The sequence below is a fragment of the Mauremys reevesii genome, linkage group 8 (genome assembly GCF_016161935.1).
Source record: "Mauremys reevesii isolate NIE-2019 linkage group 8, ASM1616193v1, whole genome shotgun sequence".
Taxonomy (NCBI): Eukaryota; Metazoa; Chordata; order Testudines; family Geoemydidae; genus Mauremys; species Mauremys reevesii.
In genome coordinates, this window is record NC_052630.1 from 40,457,296 (window position 1) to 40,471,431 (window position 14,136).

Consider the following 14,136-nt stretch of genomic DNA (forward strand, 5'->3'; position numbering starts at 1 on the left):
AGATGGTCCTAGGGCCAGGGAGGTGCTTTTGGCTGACTTCATGAAAATCCATCCAGCATTGGCAGAGTATAGGCTTCTGAAAATTGTCATATGCACAGGCCCAATAAAGCTTTTTAGAGGCTTGCTGCAAAAATCTCTGAAGATTCCATCTGCACTAAACATATTTCCAGCTCTGCTGACTTTGATCTGCACCAAGGGTACTGCCAGGGCCCACTCAGTCTCCTACATGGCCCAGGCCCAGATCTAGAGCTCCAGAGAGGATGAAGGTGCAGCAGCAGCAATGTGCCCCTCCTTCAACCTTGGCGTAGGAGCCAGAGGGAAACCTTCCACTGATGGGTAGTGTGAATTCTGTGCACTTAACAGTCCTTATTATCAAGTTACTTTACCTTAGGAGCAGGGAGAGCATCAGTCTCATGCATCTGATGAAGTGGGTTCTAGCCCACAAAAGCTTATTCCCAAATAACTTTGTTAGTCTCTAAGGTGCCACAAGGACTCCTCGTTGTTTTTGCTGATACAGACTAACACGGCTACCACTCTGAAACCATTCTGTAGGTGTGACCTCTGTTCTTCTTTGGGTGCTTGCTCATGTCCATTCCATTGTAGGTGTGTGTGCTCACCACATGCGCTGGTGCCGGAAGTTTTTCTCTCAGTTCTGCTTTCTGCAAGGCCTTGACAATGGATCACTATCCAATGCCTTCCTCCTGTCATGGTCAGGCGACCTGATGTATACCTTCCCACTAGTCCCACTGATCAGCAAGGTCCTCTTGAAGATCAAGAGGGACAAGGCACGAGTCATTATGATCACCCCCGTTTGGCCTTTCCAGCATTGGTTCAGCACGCTCATGGACTTAGCAGTGGCAGCCCTGTGGACACTTCCCAGCCACCTGGACCTGCTCTCTCAGAATCACGGACGATTACTATACGCGAACTTCGCCTCTCTCTACCTCACAGTGTGGTTGCTGAATGTCTGAACCCTGAGGAACAAGCCTGCTCTAGTCAGTTGCAGCAGATCCTCTGGGAGAGCAGAAAGCCCTCTACCAGGGCAACATACCTGGCAAAGTGGAAGTGCTTCTCCTGATGGGCGTTGGAGCGGAATATCTCTCCAATCCAGTTGTCTCTACAATCCATCCTAGATTACCTGCTTCACTTAAAGCACCAGGGCCTTGCATGTTCATTGATCAAGGCCATATCAACCTTAGTGGCCATATCAGCCTTCCACCCTCATGTCCAGGGGTAGATCGGTATTCTTGCACGAGATGATGATCAGGTTCATGAAAGGCTTTGAAAGACTTTTTCCACTGGTTTGGGACCCAATTCCCCAGTGGGATCTCAACCTAATCCTCTCCAGACTCACAGGCCCTCCCTTCAAACCTCTGGCTTCCTGCTCCCTTTCACACCTGTCATGGAAGGTTGCATTCCTTGTAGCTATTACCATGGTGAGATAAATCTCAGAGATTAAAGCCCTCACGTCAGAGCTGCTGTACACAGTGTTCTACAAGGATAAGGTCCAACTGCATCCCCATCCAGCCTTCCTGCCAAAAGTGGTGTCACAATTCCATGTCAACCAGGATATCTTCCAGAACCAGATCTTTGGTTTTGTCCAAAGCCTCACACATCCAATGAGGAGAGGCATCTGCACACCCTTGATGTCAGGCATGCCCTGGCTTTCTACCTGGAGTGCACCAAGCCCTCCACAGATCTACTGAACTCTTCATTATGGTCTCTTCATTATGGTGGCTGACAGGATGAAGGACCTCCTGGTGTCTTCTCAGAGGATTTTGGCTTGGATCATCACCTGTATCGGTACTTGCCACCAATAGTGATGGCTCATTCCTCAAGGGCTATCCAGGACATCTGTAGAGCCACAATGTTGTCATTGGTACAAACATTAACGACGCACTATGCCATCACCCAGCAGGCCTGAGATGATACTGGCTTTGGCAGAGCCATGTTCATGAACTCCTATCTGCCTCCAGAGGTACTGCTTGGGAGTCACCTACAATGGAATGGACATGAGCAAGCACTTGAAGAAGAAAAGATGGCTACCTTTCATAACTGTTGTTCTTTGAGATATGTTGCTCATGTCCATTCCATGACCCACCCTCCTTCCCCTCTGGCAGAGTTCTGGGAAGAAGGAACTGAAGGTGGGGGCAGCAGTGCCCCTAATACCAGCACATATGTCCGCTACTCCAGAAGGTGCCAGAGCTGGTCCCCTACGGATACCACTGAGGGAGAAACTACCGGCACCAGTGCATGTGGTGAGCACACACACACCTACAGTGGAATGTAGATGAGAAACACATCTTGAAGAACAATAGTTACGAAAAGTTACCCTCTTTTTCTCGTTCCTACGCGTGTGATCTTGCATTTGACTGTGTCAAAACATGTTTTGTTTTATTGGGCCTGGCTTACCAAGCAATCAAGGTCACACTCTATCAGTGACCTGTTGCTGTCATTATTTACCACCTCACCCAGCTTTGTGTCATCTGCGAACTTTATCAGCAATAAGCTTATACTTTATTCCAGAGTATGGATAAAAATATTGAGCAGCATAGGGTTGAGAACCAATTCAAACAGGATCCCTCTGCAAATACAACTCACTGATGTTTCCCCGGTAATAATGAAGGGCCAGATCCTAAGGTGGTGAAACTTGGCATAGCTCTGTTTAAGACAATGTGTCCACATCAGTTTACACCAGCTTGTTGTGGTTAAGCAGCAGGGTTCCTCCCTCTCCAAGTCCATGGGAGGCCATCCTGCCTCACTACGTCCCAGCATGTCGCCTACCGTGGGGAATTAGTGGGGCGACAATAGCTTCAGTCTGTGTTCAGGGGGGTGAGCAACAGACACAGGTAGCCCAGGCCCTTAGTCAGGACAGGGTAATGAGTCTATAGCTCAGGCCTGTGGTCAGGGCTGAGCAACAACTGAGTTAGTTAGCTCCGGGCCCTCAGTCAGGCAGGGCAATCAAGGTCTATGGCTCGAGCCTGTGTTCAGGGCCAAGCAGCAATGGGTTCGGGCATCCTATCTCCTGTGGATGGCCGACAAACACTGGCCTCTTGGCCGAGAAAAGGGGAGAGTGCCACCCCAGAGTTGGGGAGGATGCAGGCCCGCCCACTCCACTGCATCCTGGCCCAGGGCCCTAACAGTGGAAGAGTGGTCTGCCACGGGGTCAGCAGGGACCCTGACTGCAACATGCTGACCTAAGCTCAGGTAGTGCTGCAGCCAGATTAGGGTCGGCTGCCCCTGGGCTACTTCCTAACTCCCCCTCAGGTTGTACCTGGGACTGTAAAGGGCTCTTCAAATCATCAGGGTAGAAGGCCTGTGGCAGTCCTGGCAACTTTTCTGTGGGCTGGGCAACATTCGGCTCCGGCGGCCCCGGCCAGTCCTCAGCTCCCCAGGGGCCTTCAGCAGTCTCCCAGCGAGCAGGAGGAGCGAGCAGGAGGCGACTGTTTCTTCCGGCAGCTGCAGCCCAACGGAGCTCCCAGACCCGCCTTTTCTACTTCCTGTCCTGTCCACTGACTTCCAGCCAGAGGAATGAGCACAGCCTGACTCCATCCACCAGGGTTCAGTGAGGGGTTCCTCCCACTGCAGGTCCGTGGGAGGCCACCCCGCCTCACTACACAGCTGAAGAACTGCACTGTGTTTTGAGATCCATCAGTTAGTAGTATTTGATCCATTTAATAGGGACCATATTGATTTTTTATACTGTTATTTTTAATTAGAATGTTGTGTTGGCTATTTCTGCAGCAGTTAAATCATTCTGCAGTGGAAAAGATTTTGGCTCCTATACAAGGTCTTTCATTCTTGAGGCATCTAATTAGATACTGCTAATGGAGTAGCTGCTGGGAACACTGCAGCAGTCATGGGCGGCAGGTTATATATTTGTGTGGGGCTCGGGCCCCACCAATATTCAGGTCTGGGCGCCCTGCTCCAGCAATAGTTGGAGCTGGGTCTCTTCCCGCCCCCCCCGGTCCTGCCTGGATCGGCCCCAGCCACCGCAGGTCTCCCCCCGCCGCCGCGACCCTGCCTGGAGCAGGTCCCAGCCCCCGTCTGCCACCCCCCCTCCACGTGTTCCCCCCCCTCCGCCGCGTTGTGTTGCGTCCCTGCCTGACAGAACGCAGCGCGCTGCTGCCGGGAGGGCTCCCAGCAGATTTGCTGTCTGCTGCCGCAGGGTCCTAGTGCCTGCCCTCCGCCAGTACTGGCAAGGCAGGCTGCCTTTACCCTGAGCCTCTCCAACCCCAAACCCTCAGCCCCAGCCAGAGCCCTCATTCCCCCCGCACTCTAATCCTCTGCCCCAGCCCTGAGCGTCCCCACATCATGAACCCCTCATCCCCCTGCACCCTAATCCTCAGCCCCAGCCAGAGCCCTCATCCCCCTGCACCCTACTCCTCAGCCCCAGCCAGAGCCCTCATCCCCCACACCTAATCCTCTGCCCCAGCCCTGAGCGCCCACATCATGAACCCCTCATCCCCGCACCTAATCCTCTGCCCCAGCCCTGAGCCCCTACATCATGAACCCCTCATCCACAGCCCTCACCCACAGCCCAACCCTCTTCCCTAGCCCTGAGCCCCCTCCTGCATCATGTACCCCTCATCCTCAGCCCCACAGTCCTCACCCTGCACTCCCTCCTATCCCCAAACTCCCTCCCCCATCCCACACACCCCTTCCCAACCCCAAACTCCATCCCAAAGCCTGCACCCTTCACCTCCTCCTGCACACCCACCCCCTGCCCCAGACCAGAGCCTGCACCCAGCACCCTTCCTGCACCCTAATCCCCAGCCCAGGATCTGCACCCCAGACCTCCCCCGCCGAGCCCCCTCCCAGAGCCTTAGGCAGGTGGGGGCGGAGTTGGGGGGGGGGGTTCTGGGCCCCACCAAAATTTTTACAAACTTGCCACCCATGGCAGCAGTCATGTGTTCACAGTAGCTTGCACACAGACTTTCAACATTAGCATCTGTTTTATGAGGCGATGGAACGTTAGTCAAGGTGTCATGCTTTATTCACTATATTTGTTAAAGTTCCCTTGAGCTTTACATTTTACCGGTGATAGCCGCCTGCGACTGACAGAAAGCAGTGGGCTTAACAGTTCTTCTTCCCAAAATGGCACTTCTTAAAGTGAAGCAGTCATTTTCTCCCTTTCCCCCTAAGTAATTTATAGCCTTATTGTCAGACTTGGGCATATACCCAGCTGTTGGACTTGAATCTGTGATCACCTGTCTCAGATTTGTGCTGCAAGGTAATCCGTACTCACCAATTGTTGGCGACCTGGTTTCATATACAGTATAGTGTTGAATTCAGTGAGACTGTTTGTTGATTTCCCTTTTGTGTGATGTGATTTATTTTTCCCTTTTCAGAGCTCTACAGGGGAGAATGCAGATTCTCAGTTGATCGCCATGCCAAACACAGACCCCAGCATCAGGTAAGGTAGGACAAATCCTGTTCATCTGGATTAGCGGTGTTTAGATATTCTGTTTGGTTATTACCTTACACGTACCTGTTCTCTTGCCCACCTCTGAATACCCCATCTGGCTCTCATAATTTGCCTCAGACTTCATCTACCTCTACTGGCAAAACTACTGACCCTTATTAAACTAGTGTATTTGAATCTTTCTGTTCACTCTCTGGGGCGTTTAAGTTGGAGAGACCCTAGTGTTATGGCTCTTTCTCCTTTTCCTCTAGGGTTTCTATCAATGACTCTTGGAGTCCTCCTCTCGCTCCACTGAGTCCCTTCCTAAGAAGAGAGAACCTTCAGAAAAAAGCATAGGGCCGGTCTCGGTGAGAAGTCCATCCATCAATCCAGTCCCCAAGCTAGGAAGATGCCTGGAGGACTCTACAGGAATATTCAAGTGCTCAAGAAGGCTACAAAGTGTAGTAGCTCCAATAAGGGAAGGGTTTCTTCTCCTTGAGAGCATTCCAGGGACCCTCATCATGAGAGAGAAGGCTTCTATGCTAGAGCCAAGAAAACCTAAAACAGACAGATAGCTCTCTCATCTCCTACTGATCTTCCCTGCCCACTCTTCTTTGGAGGAAGGGGAGTTTTAAACGTCTCCTCCTTTGCAGGATCCAAGACAGCGAGACCAAAAGCAAATTGACAAAAAGAAAACATGTTTTATTGGACCAAAAAGATATTGTCTCACCCACCTTGTCTCTCTAATATCCTGGGACACTGCAAAAAGAAAGAAAGAAAACATCCTTTTTAAGAAGGCCTCAAAACCAAACCCAGCCAGCAGAGTTTCTGATTGTAGAAAGAAGGCAGGCTTTCTCCCTTTCTCTTAGGTCAGGGAAGGAGCCGCTTCACCCAATTCATAAGGCCCTTACCTCAGAGCCTTGAGTCTGAGCAGGCAAAGTCTCTAAAACTCATATCAGGCTTATTGATTAAAAGTATAGCCAATTGACCAACTACACTTGTATTTTGTTATGAAAAATGTTCAAGAGGCCAAACAAGCAAACTTAGCCAATTTTGTTGCTAAAAGTAAACTACAGTACAGTATAGGAAAGAAAAAGTTACTATATTACTGATCCTTCTGGGCAGGTGTTTCTCAGAGAGTGCCAGTTCACATTACACAGAAGATATGCTCCCTAAATTGGTCCCCAAACTGCCTATATTTACAGTAGACCTGATTACAAGTTAAAAGCACTGTATACGTCACCCAAGACTAATCTTCACCAATCAGCTCGTTAGCTTCTTTTTCTGGTACCATGGCATACCCCTTATCTCTTGTTTTTTAATACATCATTCCAAACCAGTTGGGCCATGAAGGCACTCCTTACCTGTACCAGGTAGAACATAAGAAAGGCCAATACTAGTTCAGGCCAATGGTCAATTTAGCCCAGTATCCTGTCTTCCAATAGTGGCCCATACAAGATGCTTCAGAGGGACTGAACAGAACAGTGATCCATCCTCTTGTTGTCCACCCCCTGCTTCTTGAAGTCAAAAGCTTGGGAAACCCAGGAAATCAGGTTGCATCCCTGACCATCTTGGCTAATAGCCTTCATGAACTTATCTAATTTTTTTTTAACCCCGTTGTTTTTTTGGCTTTCACAACATCCCCAGGCAATGAGTGCCACAGATTGTTGTATGAAGAAGTATTTCCTTATGTTTGTTTAAAATCTGCTGGCTACTAAATTCATTGGGTGACCCCTGGTTCTTGTTATGTGAAGGAGTAAATAAATCTTCCTTATTCATTTTCTCCACGCCATTCATGATTTTATAGACCTCTATCATATCCTCCCTTAGTCATCATCTTCCAAGCTGAACGGTCCCAGTCTTTTTAATCTCTCCTCTTATGGAAACTGTTCCATACCCCTACTCATTTTTGTTGCTCTTCTTTTTGTATTTATCAACATTGAATATCATCTGTCATTTTGTTGCCCATTCATCCATTTTTTGGAAATCCCTTTGTAACTCTTTGAAGTCAGCTTTGGACTTAAATATCTTGAATAGAGTCATAGGACAGGATGTGACCTTGAGAGGTCATCTAGTCCAGTCCCCTGCACTCATGGCAGGACTAAATATTATCTAGACCATCCCTGACAGGTGTTTGTCTAACCTGCTCTTAAAAATCTCCAATGATGGAGATTCCACTGTGACACTTTATACCCCAGGGGAGTGCTTTGTAACCCTCATATTCATCATCTATATATAATTGTGATATTGCATATAAAGCATGCCATGTGAGGTATCGGGGAAAGGTTATGATCTGCTGAAACCCATTGTCCCATCTAGACATGTGTATCACTAAGGCATATAAAATTATAAGAATTGTGTTGTATAGTTTTCACTAAAATATACTGTGGGTTTGGGAAGCACCCAGATACTAGCTCTCCAGAAACAATGACAAGGGAGGTAACCAATGCCGGGTGGGTGCTGACCAGACACCACCAGCCATTGTCCAGGAGAGGAATTACAATTCTCACTCACAGGAGACACACTGGGGTATTGGCAAAAGGAACAGGAGTACTTGTGACACCTTAGAGACTAACAAATTTATTTCAGCATGAGCTTTCGTGAGCTACAGCTCACTTCTTCGGATGCATAGAATGGAACACACAGACAGGAGATATTTATACATACAGAGAACATGAAAAGGTGGAAGTATGCATACCAACAGGAAGAGTCTAATCAATTGAGATGAGCTATCATCAGCAGGAGAAAAAAAACGTTTGAAGTGATAATTAAGATGACCCATAGAAGGTGTGAGGAGAACTTAACATAGGGAAATAGATTCAATTAGTGTAATGACCCAACCATTCCCAGTCCCTGTTTAGGCCTGAGTTAATTCTGTCTAATTTGCATATTAATTCAAGTTCAGCAGTCTCTCTTTGGAGTCTGTTTTTGACGTTTTTTTGTTGCAAAATTGCCACCTTCAAGTCTGTCACTGAGTGGTTAGAGAGGTTGAAGTGTTCTCCCACTGGTTTTTGAATGTTATGATTCCTGATGTCAGATTTGTGTCCATTTATTCTTTTGCGTAGAGACTGTCCGGTTTGGCCAATGTACATGGCAGAGGGGCATTGCTGGCACATGATGGCATATATCACATTGGTAGATGTGCACGTGAACGAGCCCCTGATGGCGTGGCTGATGTGATTAGGTCCTATGACGGTGTCACTTGAATAGATATGTGGACAGAGCGGGCATCGGGCTTTGTTGCAAGGATAGGTTCCTGGGTTAGTGTTTATGCTGTATGGTGTGCAGTTGCTGGTGAGTATTTGCTTCAGGTTGGGAGGCTCTCTGTAAGCGAGGACTGGCCTGTCTCCCAAGATCTGTGAGAGTGAGGGATCATCTTTAAGGATAGGTTGTAGATTTGATGTGCTGGAGAGGTTTTAGTTGGGGGCTGTAGGTGATAGCTAGTGGTGTTCTGTTATTTTCTTTGTTGGGCCTGTCCTGTAGTAGGTGGCTTCTGGGTACTCTTCTGGCTCTGTCAATCTGTTTTTTCACTTCAGCAGGTGGGTACTGTAGTTTTAAGAATGCTTGATAGAGATCTTGTAGGTGTTTATCTCTGTCTGAGGGATTGGAGCAAATACGGTTGTATCTTAGAGCTTGGCTGTAGACAATGGATCGTGTGGTGTGTCCTGGATGGAAGCTGGAGGCATGTAGGTAAGTATAGTGGTCAGTGGGTTTCCGGTATAGGGTGGTGTTTATGTGACCATCGCTTACACTGCTCTACAGCCAAAATGCTTCTGAAATAAATGTTGTCAAACTTTACTAATTCTGGGTCACTGAGAACGAAAATGATGCTTAAAATTGTTGATTGGCTCTAGTTTTCAAGTTATGCTATTGGGTCAGTATATATGATCCTTGACTTGGGAATAGCGGAGGATAAGTGAGTTATAAAGGGAAGGGATCTCAATTTAAACCAGAAATGACTAAAATACATCTTTGACTGGATCTATGAATAAATCTATGACTGGGTTTGGACAGTACTTGCTTTTTAGGCAAAACAATGAATGATGCAATCTGAAGCTCGTATTGCGTCATACATGATATGAATTGCATCATGTTATTCCTAGAAGTCATGGATGATGCAATCATAACAAAGCTTACAACTGCTGAACAAATTGCCCTATATCAGCTCTAGAAATCATACAGTGTTGTGCTCTCTTACTTGTCAGTGTTTGATTTTGCAAAGGGACACATTTCTGTTTAGCCAAAGTGAGCAGAGATGCCTCATACTTGTGTGAACAGTGCAGATAACTTCTGCTATGTTTGTGGTGAAGTGACTTTTGCATCACAAAAGCGCAGTATAACCACTATGGTTAAGAAAGCCTATCACCTTTATTTTGGCTGCAAAATTGGAGATCAGGACAAGAGGTGGGCCCCACACATATGCTGCTGCAACACTTGTGCAACAAATCTTCGCCAGTGGTTGAACAGGAAAAGGAAATCTATGCCTTTTGCAGTGCCAATGATTTGGAGAGAGCCAACAGATCATACCAGCAATTGTTACTTCTGCATGGTGCCTTCAGTTGGGAAAGGTGTGTCAAAGAAGAAAAAGTGGACTGTGCATTATCCAAACATTCCATCAGCTATACACCCAGTACCCCACGGAGAAGGACTGCCGGTTCCTGATGCACCAGAATCATTCTCACTTGAGTCAGACGAGGAAGAGGAAGAGGATGAAACTTCTGGTCTTGAACCATCAATGTCACAGGACCCACATTTTCTCCCATCCTCCTCCTCTGAACCACACCTCATAACACAAGGTGAACTGAATGACCTTGTCAGGGATTTGGAACTACCCAAGAGTAAGGCAGAGCTGTTGGGCTCCAGACTACAGCAGCGGAATCTCCTGGCAGGTGTTGTTAGGGTTTCCATGTTCCGTGACCGTCAAAAGGATCTTGTCCCATTCTTCTTCATGGAAGGTGATCTTGTAGCCTGCAACAACATCGATGGTGTGATGGCAGCCCTCAACATCGTTCACGATCCAGATGAGTGGAGACTGTTCATGGATTCATCGAAGACGAGTCTTAAAGCTGTTTTACTGTATAATGGCAATGTTTTGCCATCAATTCCAGTTGGTCATGCAGTCCATATGAAGGAAACCTATGACAACATGAAACAACTTTTGAGGTGCATAAACTATGACCAACATCAGTGGCAGCTTTGTGGCGATTTGAAGGTTGTTGCTCTCTTGCTTGGTCTGCAGACTGGATACACAAAGTACTGCTGTTTTCTCTGTGAATGGGATAGTCGTGCAAGAAATTCCCACTACATCAAGAAAGATTGGCCACTCCGACAGTCATTGGAGCCTGGGAGGAAAAGTGTTCAGCATCTATCACTTGTTGAATCAAGGAAGATTTTGTTACCACCCTTACACATCAAGCTGGGTCTGATGAAGAACTTTGTCAAGGCCATTGACAAAACACAAGCAGCTTTCAAGTACCTCCATGGAAAATTTCCAAGGTTAAGTGAAGCTAAGATAAAGGAAGGTGTCTTTGTTGGTCCTCAGATTCGTGAACTTCTTCGAGATGATGCATTTGACCATGCACTGCGTGGCAAGGAAAAGACGGCATGGAAAGCCTTCCAGTTAGTGGCAATAAATTTTCTCGGAAACAACAAGGCAGACAACTACAGCCTTGGTTGCAACATGTCACTAAAGAGACATTTTTTGCACTCTCATCTAGATTTTTTTCCACCGAACTGCGGAGCAGTGAGCGTGGCACTGCGGCGATTTCACCAGGACATTGCAACAATGGAGAAACACTATCAGGGCAAATGGAGCCCATCAATGCTTGCAGACTATTGCTGGACAGTGACAAGAGATGCTCCATTTAATGAATACAAGAGACAAGCCAAGAAGCACCGAGTAGACACTGAATAGGACTAAACTATGTACATAATAGTTTTTTGCCTTTTGTTTCATAATAAATTTTAGTTAGATAACCCTTTTGCTGATTTTTAAAGTGTTACATAAACAGGACAGGTGAAATATTATCATGTAAAGCAACCATAAACACATGAAAAGACCTAGGTTTACAATTTATGATTATAACTCTACTATCTACACAATATACATAGACATAAAATGTAAAAACTTAAATTTCTTAGAAACAGTAGCCAATCAGTTGCTTTAATTGTCATATTTGAATTCAGCACATCAAAATATATAATAAATAGCACATTTTATCTCTGAAGCAGACGATGTCTCAAAAATTGTAGACCAGTGTTATTAGCACAGTAGTGTCTAGGAAATGGACCACTTGTGTGGATTGGTCTAGGCTGAGGTTGATGGTGGGATGGAAATTTTTAAAATCACGGTGGAATTCCTCGAGGGCTTCCTTTCCATGAGTCCAAATGATGAAGATGTCATCAATGTAGCACAAGTAGAGTGGGGTGTTAGGGAACGAGAGCTAAGGAAGCGTTGTTCTAAGTCAGCCATAAAGATGTTGCCATACTGTGGGGCCATGCGGGTACCCATAGCAGTGCCACTGACTTGAAAGTATATATTGTCCCCAAATGTGAAATAGTTGTGGGTGAGGACAAAGTCACAAAGTTCAGCCACCAGGTTAGCCGTGATATTATCGGGGATAGTATTCCTGATGGCTTGTAGTCCATCTTTGTGTGGAATGTTGGTGTAGAGGGCGTGGGTATTACTGGGGTATTGCTTCATCTTGTGACTCAGCAATGCCCACCAGCCATGCCTGGACTTGTGTTCCCCAAGCACACGGACCAAGGGTATAAAACTGAACACAGTGGCCCCATGCTTCGCCTTTTCTTCTTCCCCACCTATGCTGAAAGCAACAAAGATGCTCAGAAGACTCCAACAGAGGAGACTGGCCCAGGTTTCAAGCATAACAGCTGTGTCCTATGAACTGCAATATCCGGTGGGGTGAGAAAACTGCTTAATCTAGATGTTGCTCAGCCTAATAGGGTTGAGAATTTAGACTGCGTGCTTGTATTTTATTTCTTTTTGTAACTAACTCAGACTTCTTGCCTATCACTTATAATCACTTAAAATCTAGCTTTTGTAATCAATAAACTTCTTTTACTGTTTATCTTTAGCAGTGAGTTTGCCTGAAGTGTTTGGTAAATCTGCTCAGGTTTACAAAGGCTGGTGTATGTCCGCTTTCCATTGATGAAGTGGTGAACCAATCAATAAATGTGCACTGCTCGTCTTGAGCAGTGCAAGACAGTGTATTCCTGGGGTACAAGGTTGGGAGCTGGGGGGATTTGGCTGGTGCCTTTCTCTGTGTGATTCATGAGTGGCTCTGGGAACATTCATGCAATCTAGCTGGGTGTGGGGCTCCACATGCGGTTGTGCTGAATGACAACAGCACCTGGAGGGGTTTGCTACTTGTCACTAGCAAAGCATTGTGAGAGACAGCCCAAGTTGAAGAGTTAAGGGGGCACAGCGGTTCCACCATCCCAGGCTATGCCCTTGGGATCCCGTCACATCCACTACCTCCGTAGGCAGTTTATTCCAGTGCTTAACCACTCTGACAGTTAGGAAGTTTTTTCTAATGTCCAACCTAAACTGACCTTGCTGCAATTTAAGCTCATAATTTTCTATTGTCTGAAAATTTTGCCACCTCACTGTTTAGCCCTTTTTCCAGATCATTTGTGAATATGTTGAACAGTGCAGGTCCCTGTACAGATTGCTGGGAGACACTGCTATTGACCGCTCTCCATTTGAAAGCTGACCATTTATTCCTACCCTTTGTTTCCTGTCTTTTAACCAGTTACTGATCTGTGAGAGTTTCTTTCCTCTTATCCCATGATTGCTTACTTTGCTTGAGAGCATTTAGTGAGGGACCTTGTCAAAGGTTTTCTGAAAGTCTAAATACACTATATCCATTGGCTTTCTGTTGTCCAGATGTTTGTATACCCCCTCAGTAAATTCTAATAGATTGATAAGGCATGAGTTCCCTTTATAAAAGCCATGTTGACTCTTTCTCAGCAAATCGTGTTCATCAATGTGTCCGAAAATTCTGGGTTGTTTTTTTTACTATAGTTTTAATCAGTTTGCCTGGTACTGAGGTTAGGCTTGCAGGCCTGTAATTGCCAGGATCACGTCTGGAGCCTTTTTTCCAAATTGTCATCACATTAACTATCCTCCAGTCATCTGGTACAGAAGCTGATTTAAGCGATAGGTTACACACCACAGTCAGTTGTTCTGCATTTTCACATATGAGTTCCTTGAGAACTCTTGGGTGAATACCATCTGGTCCTGGTGACTTATTACTCTTTATCAGTTTTTTCCAAAGCCTCAATCTGAGACAGTTCCTGAGATGTGTCACCTAAAAAGAATGGCTCAGGTGTGGGAATCTCCCTCACATCCTCTGTAGTGAAGACCGATGCAAAGAATTCATTTAGTTTCTCTGCAATGGCCTTCTTTTCCTTGAGTGCTCCTTTAGCACCTCGATTATCCAGTGGCCCTACTGATTGTTTAGCAGGTTTCCTACTTCTTACATACTTAAATTTTTTTGCTATTAGTTTTTGAGTCTTTGGCTAGCTGCTCTTCAAATTCTTTCTTGGCCTGCCTTCTATTTTCTATTTTAAGTGGGATTTAACTTCCAATTTTTAAAGATGCCTTTTTGCCTCTACCCTCTTCTTTTACTAACTTTTTAACTAACTTTTTCATTTTTGTGTAGTTCCCATTTCTGAAGGAAACGCTCATGTATCTTGATTTTGACAGGGTT

General features: G+C 46.1%; 1 protein-coding gene across 7 annotated transcripts in view; it reads left to right on the forward strand.

The window, feature by feature from the left end:
• ATF6 (activating transcription factor 6) overlaps positions 1-14,136 on the forward strand; it is a 366,260-nt gene that overhangs the window by 189,613 nt on the left and 162,511 nt on the right. For all 7 annotated transcript variants that reach the window (XR_005583814.1, XR_005583815.1, XM_039485531.1 and 4 more), the window contains one exon: positions 5,352-5,416. Coding sequence is in view for 5 of the 7 variants with exons in the window: in XM_039485531.1 (XP_039341465.1) it covers positions 5,352-5,416 (65 nt within the window). In the remaining 2 variants the exon portion in view is untranslated. The remainder of the gene's footprint in view (positions 1-5,351; positions 5,417-14,136) is intronic.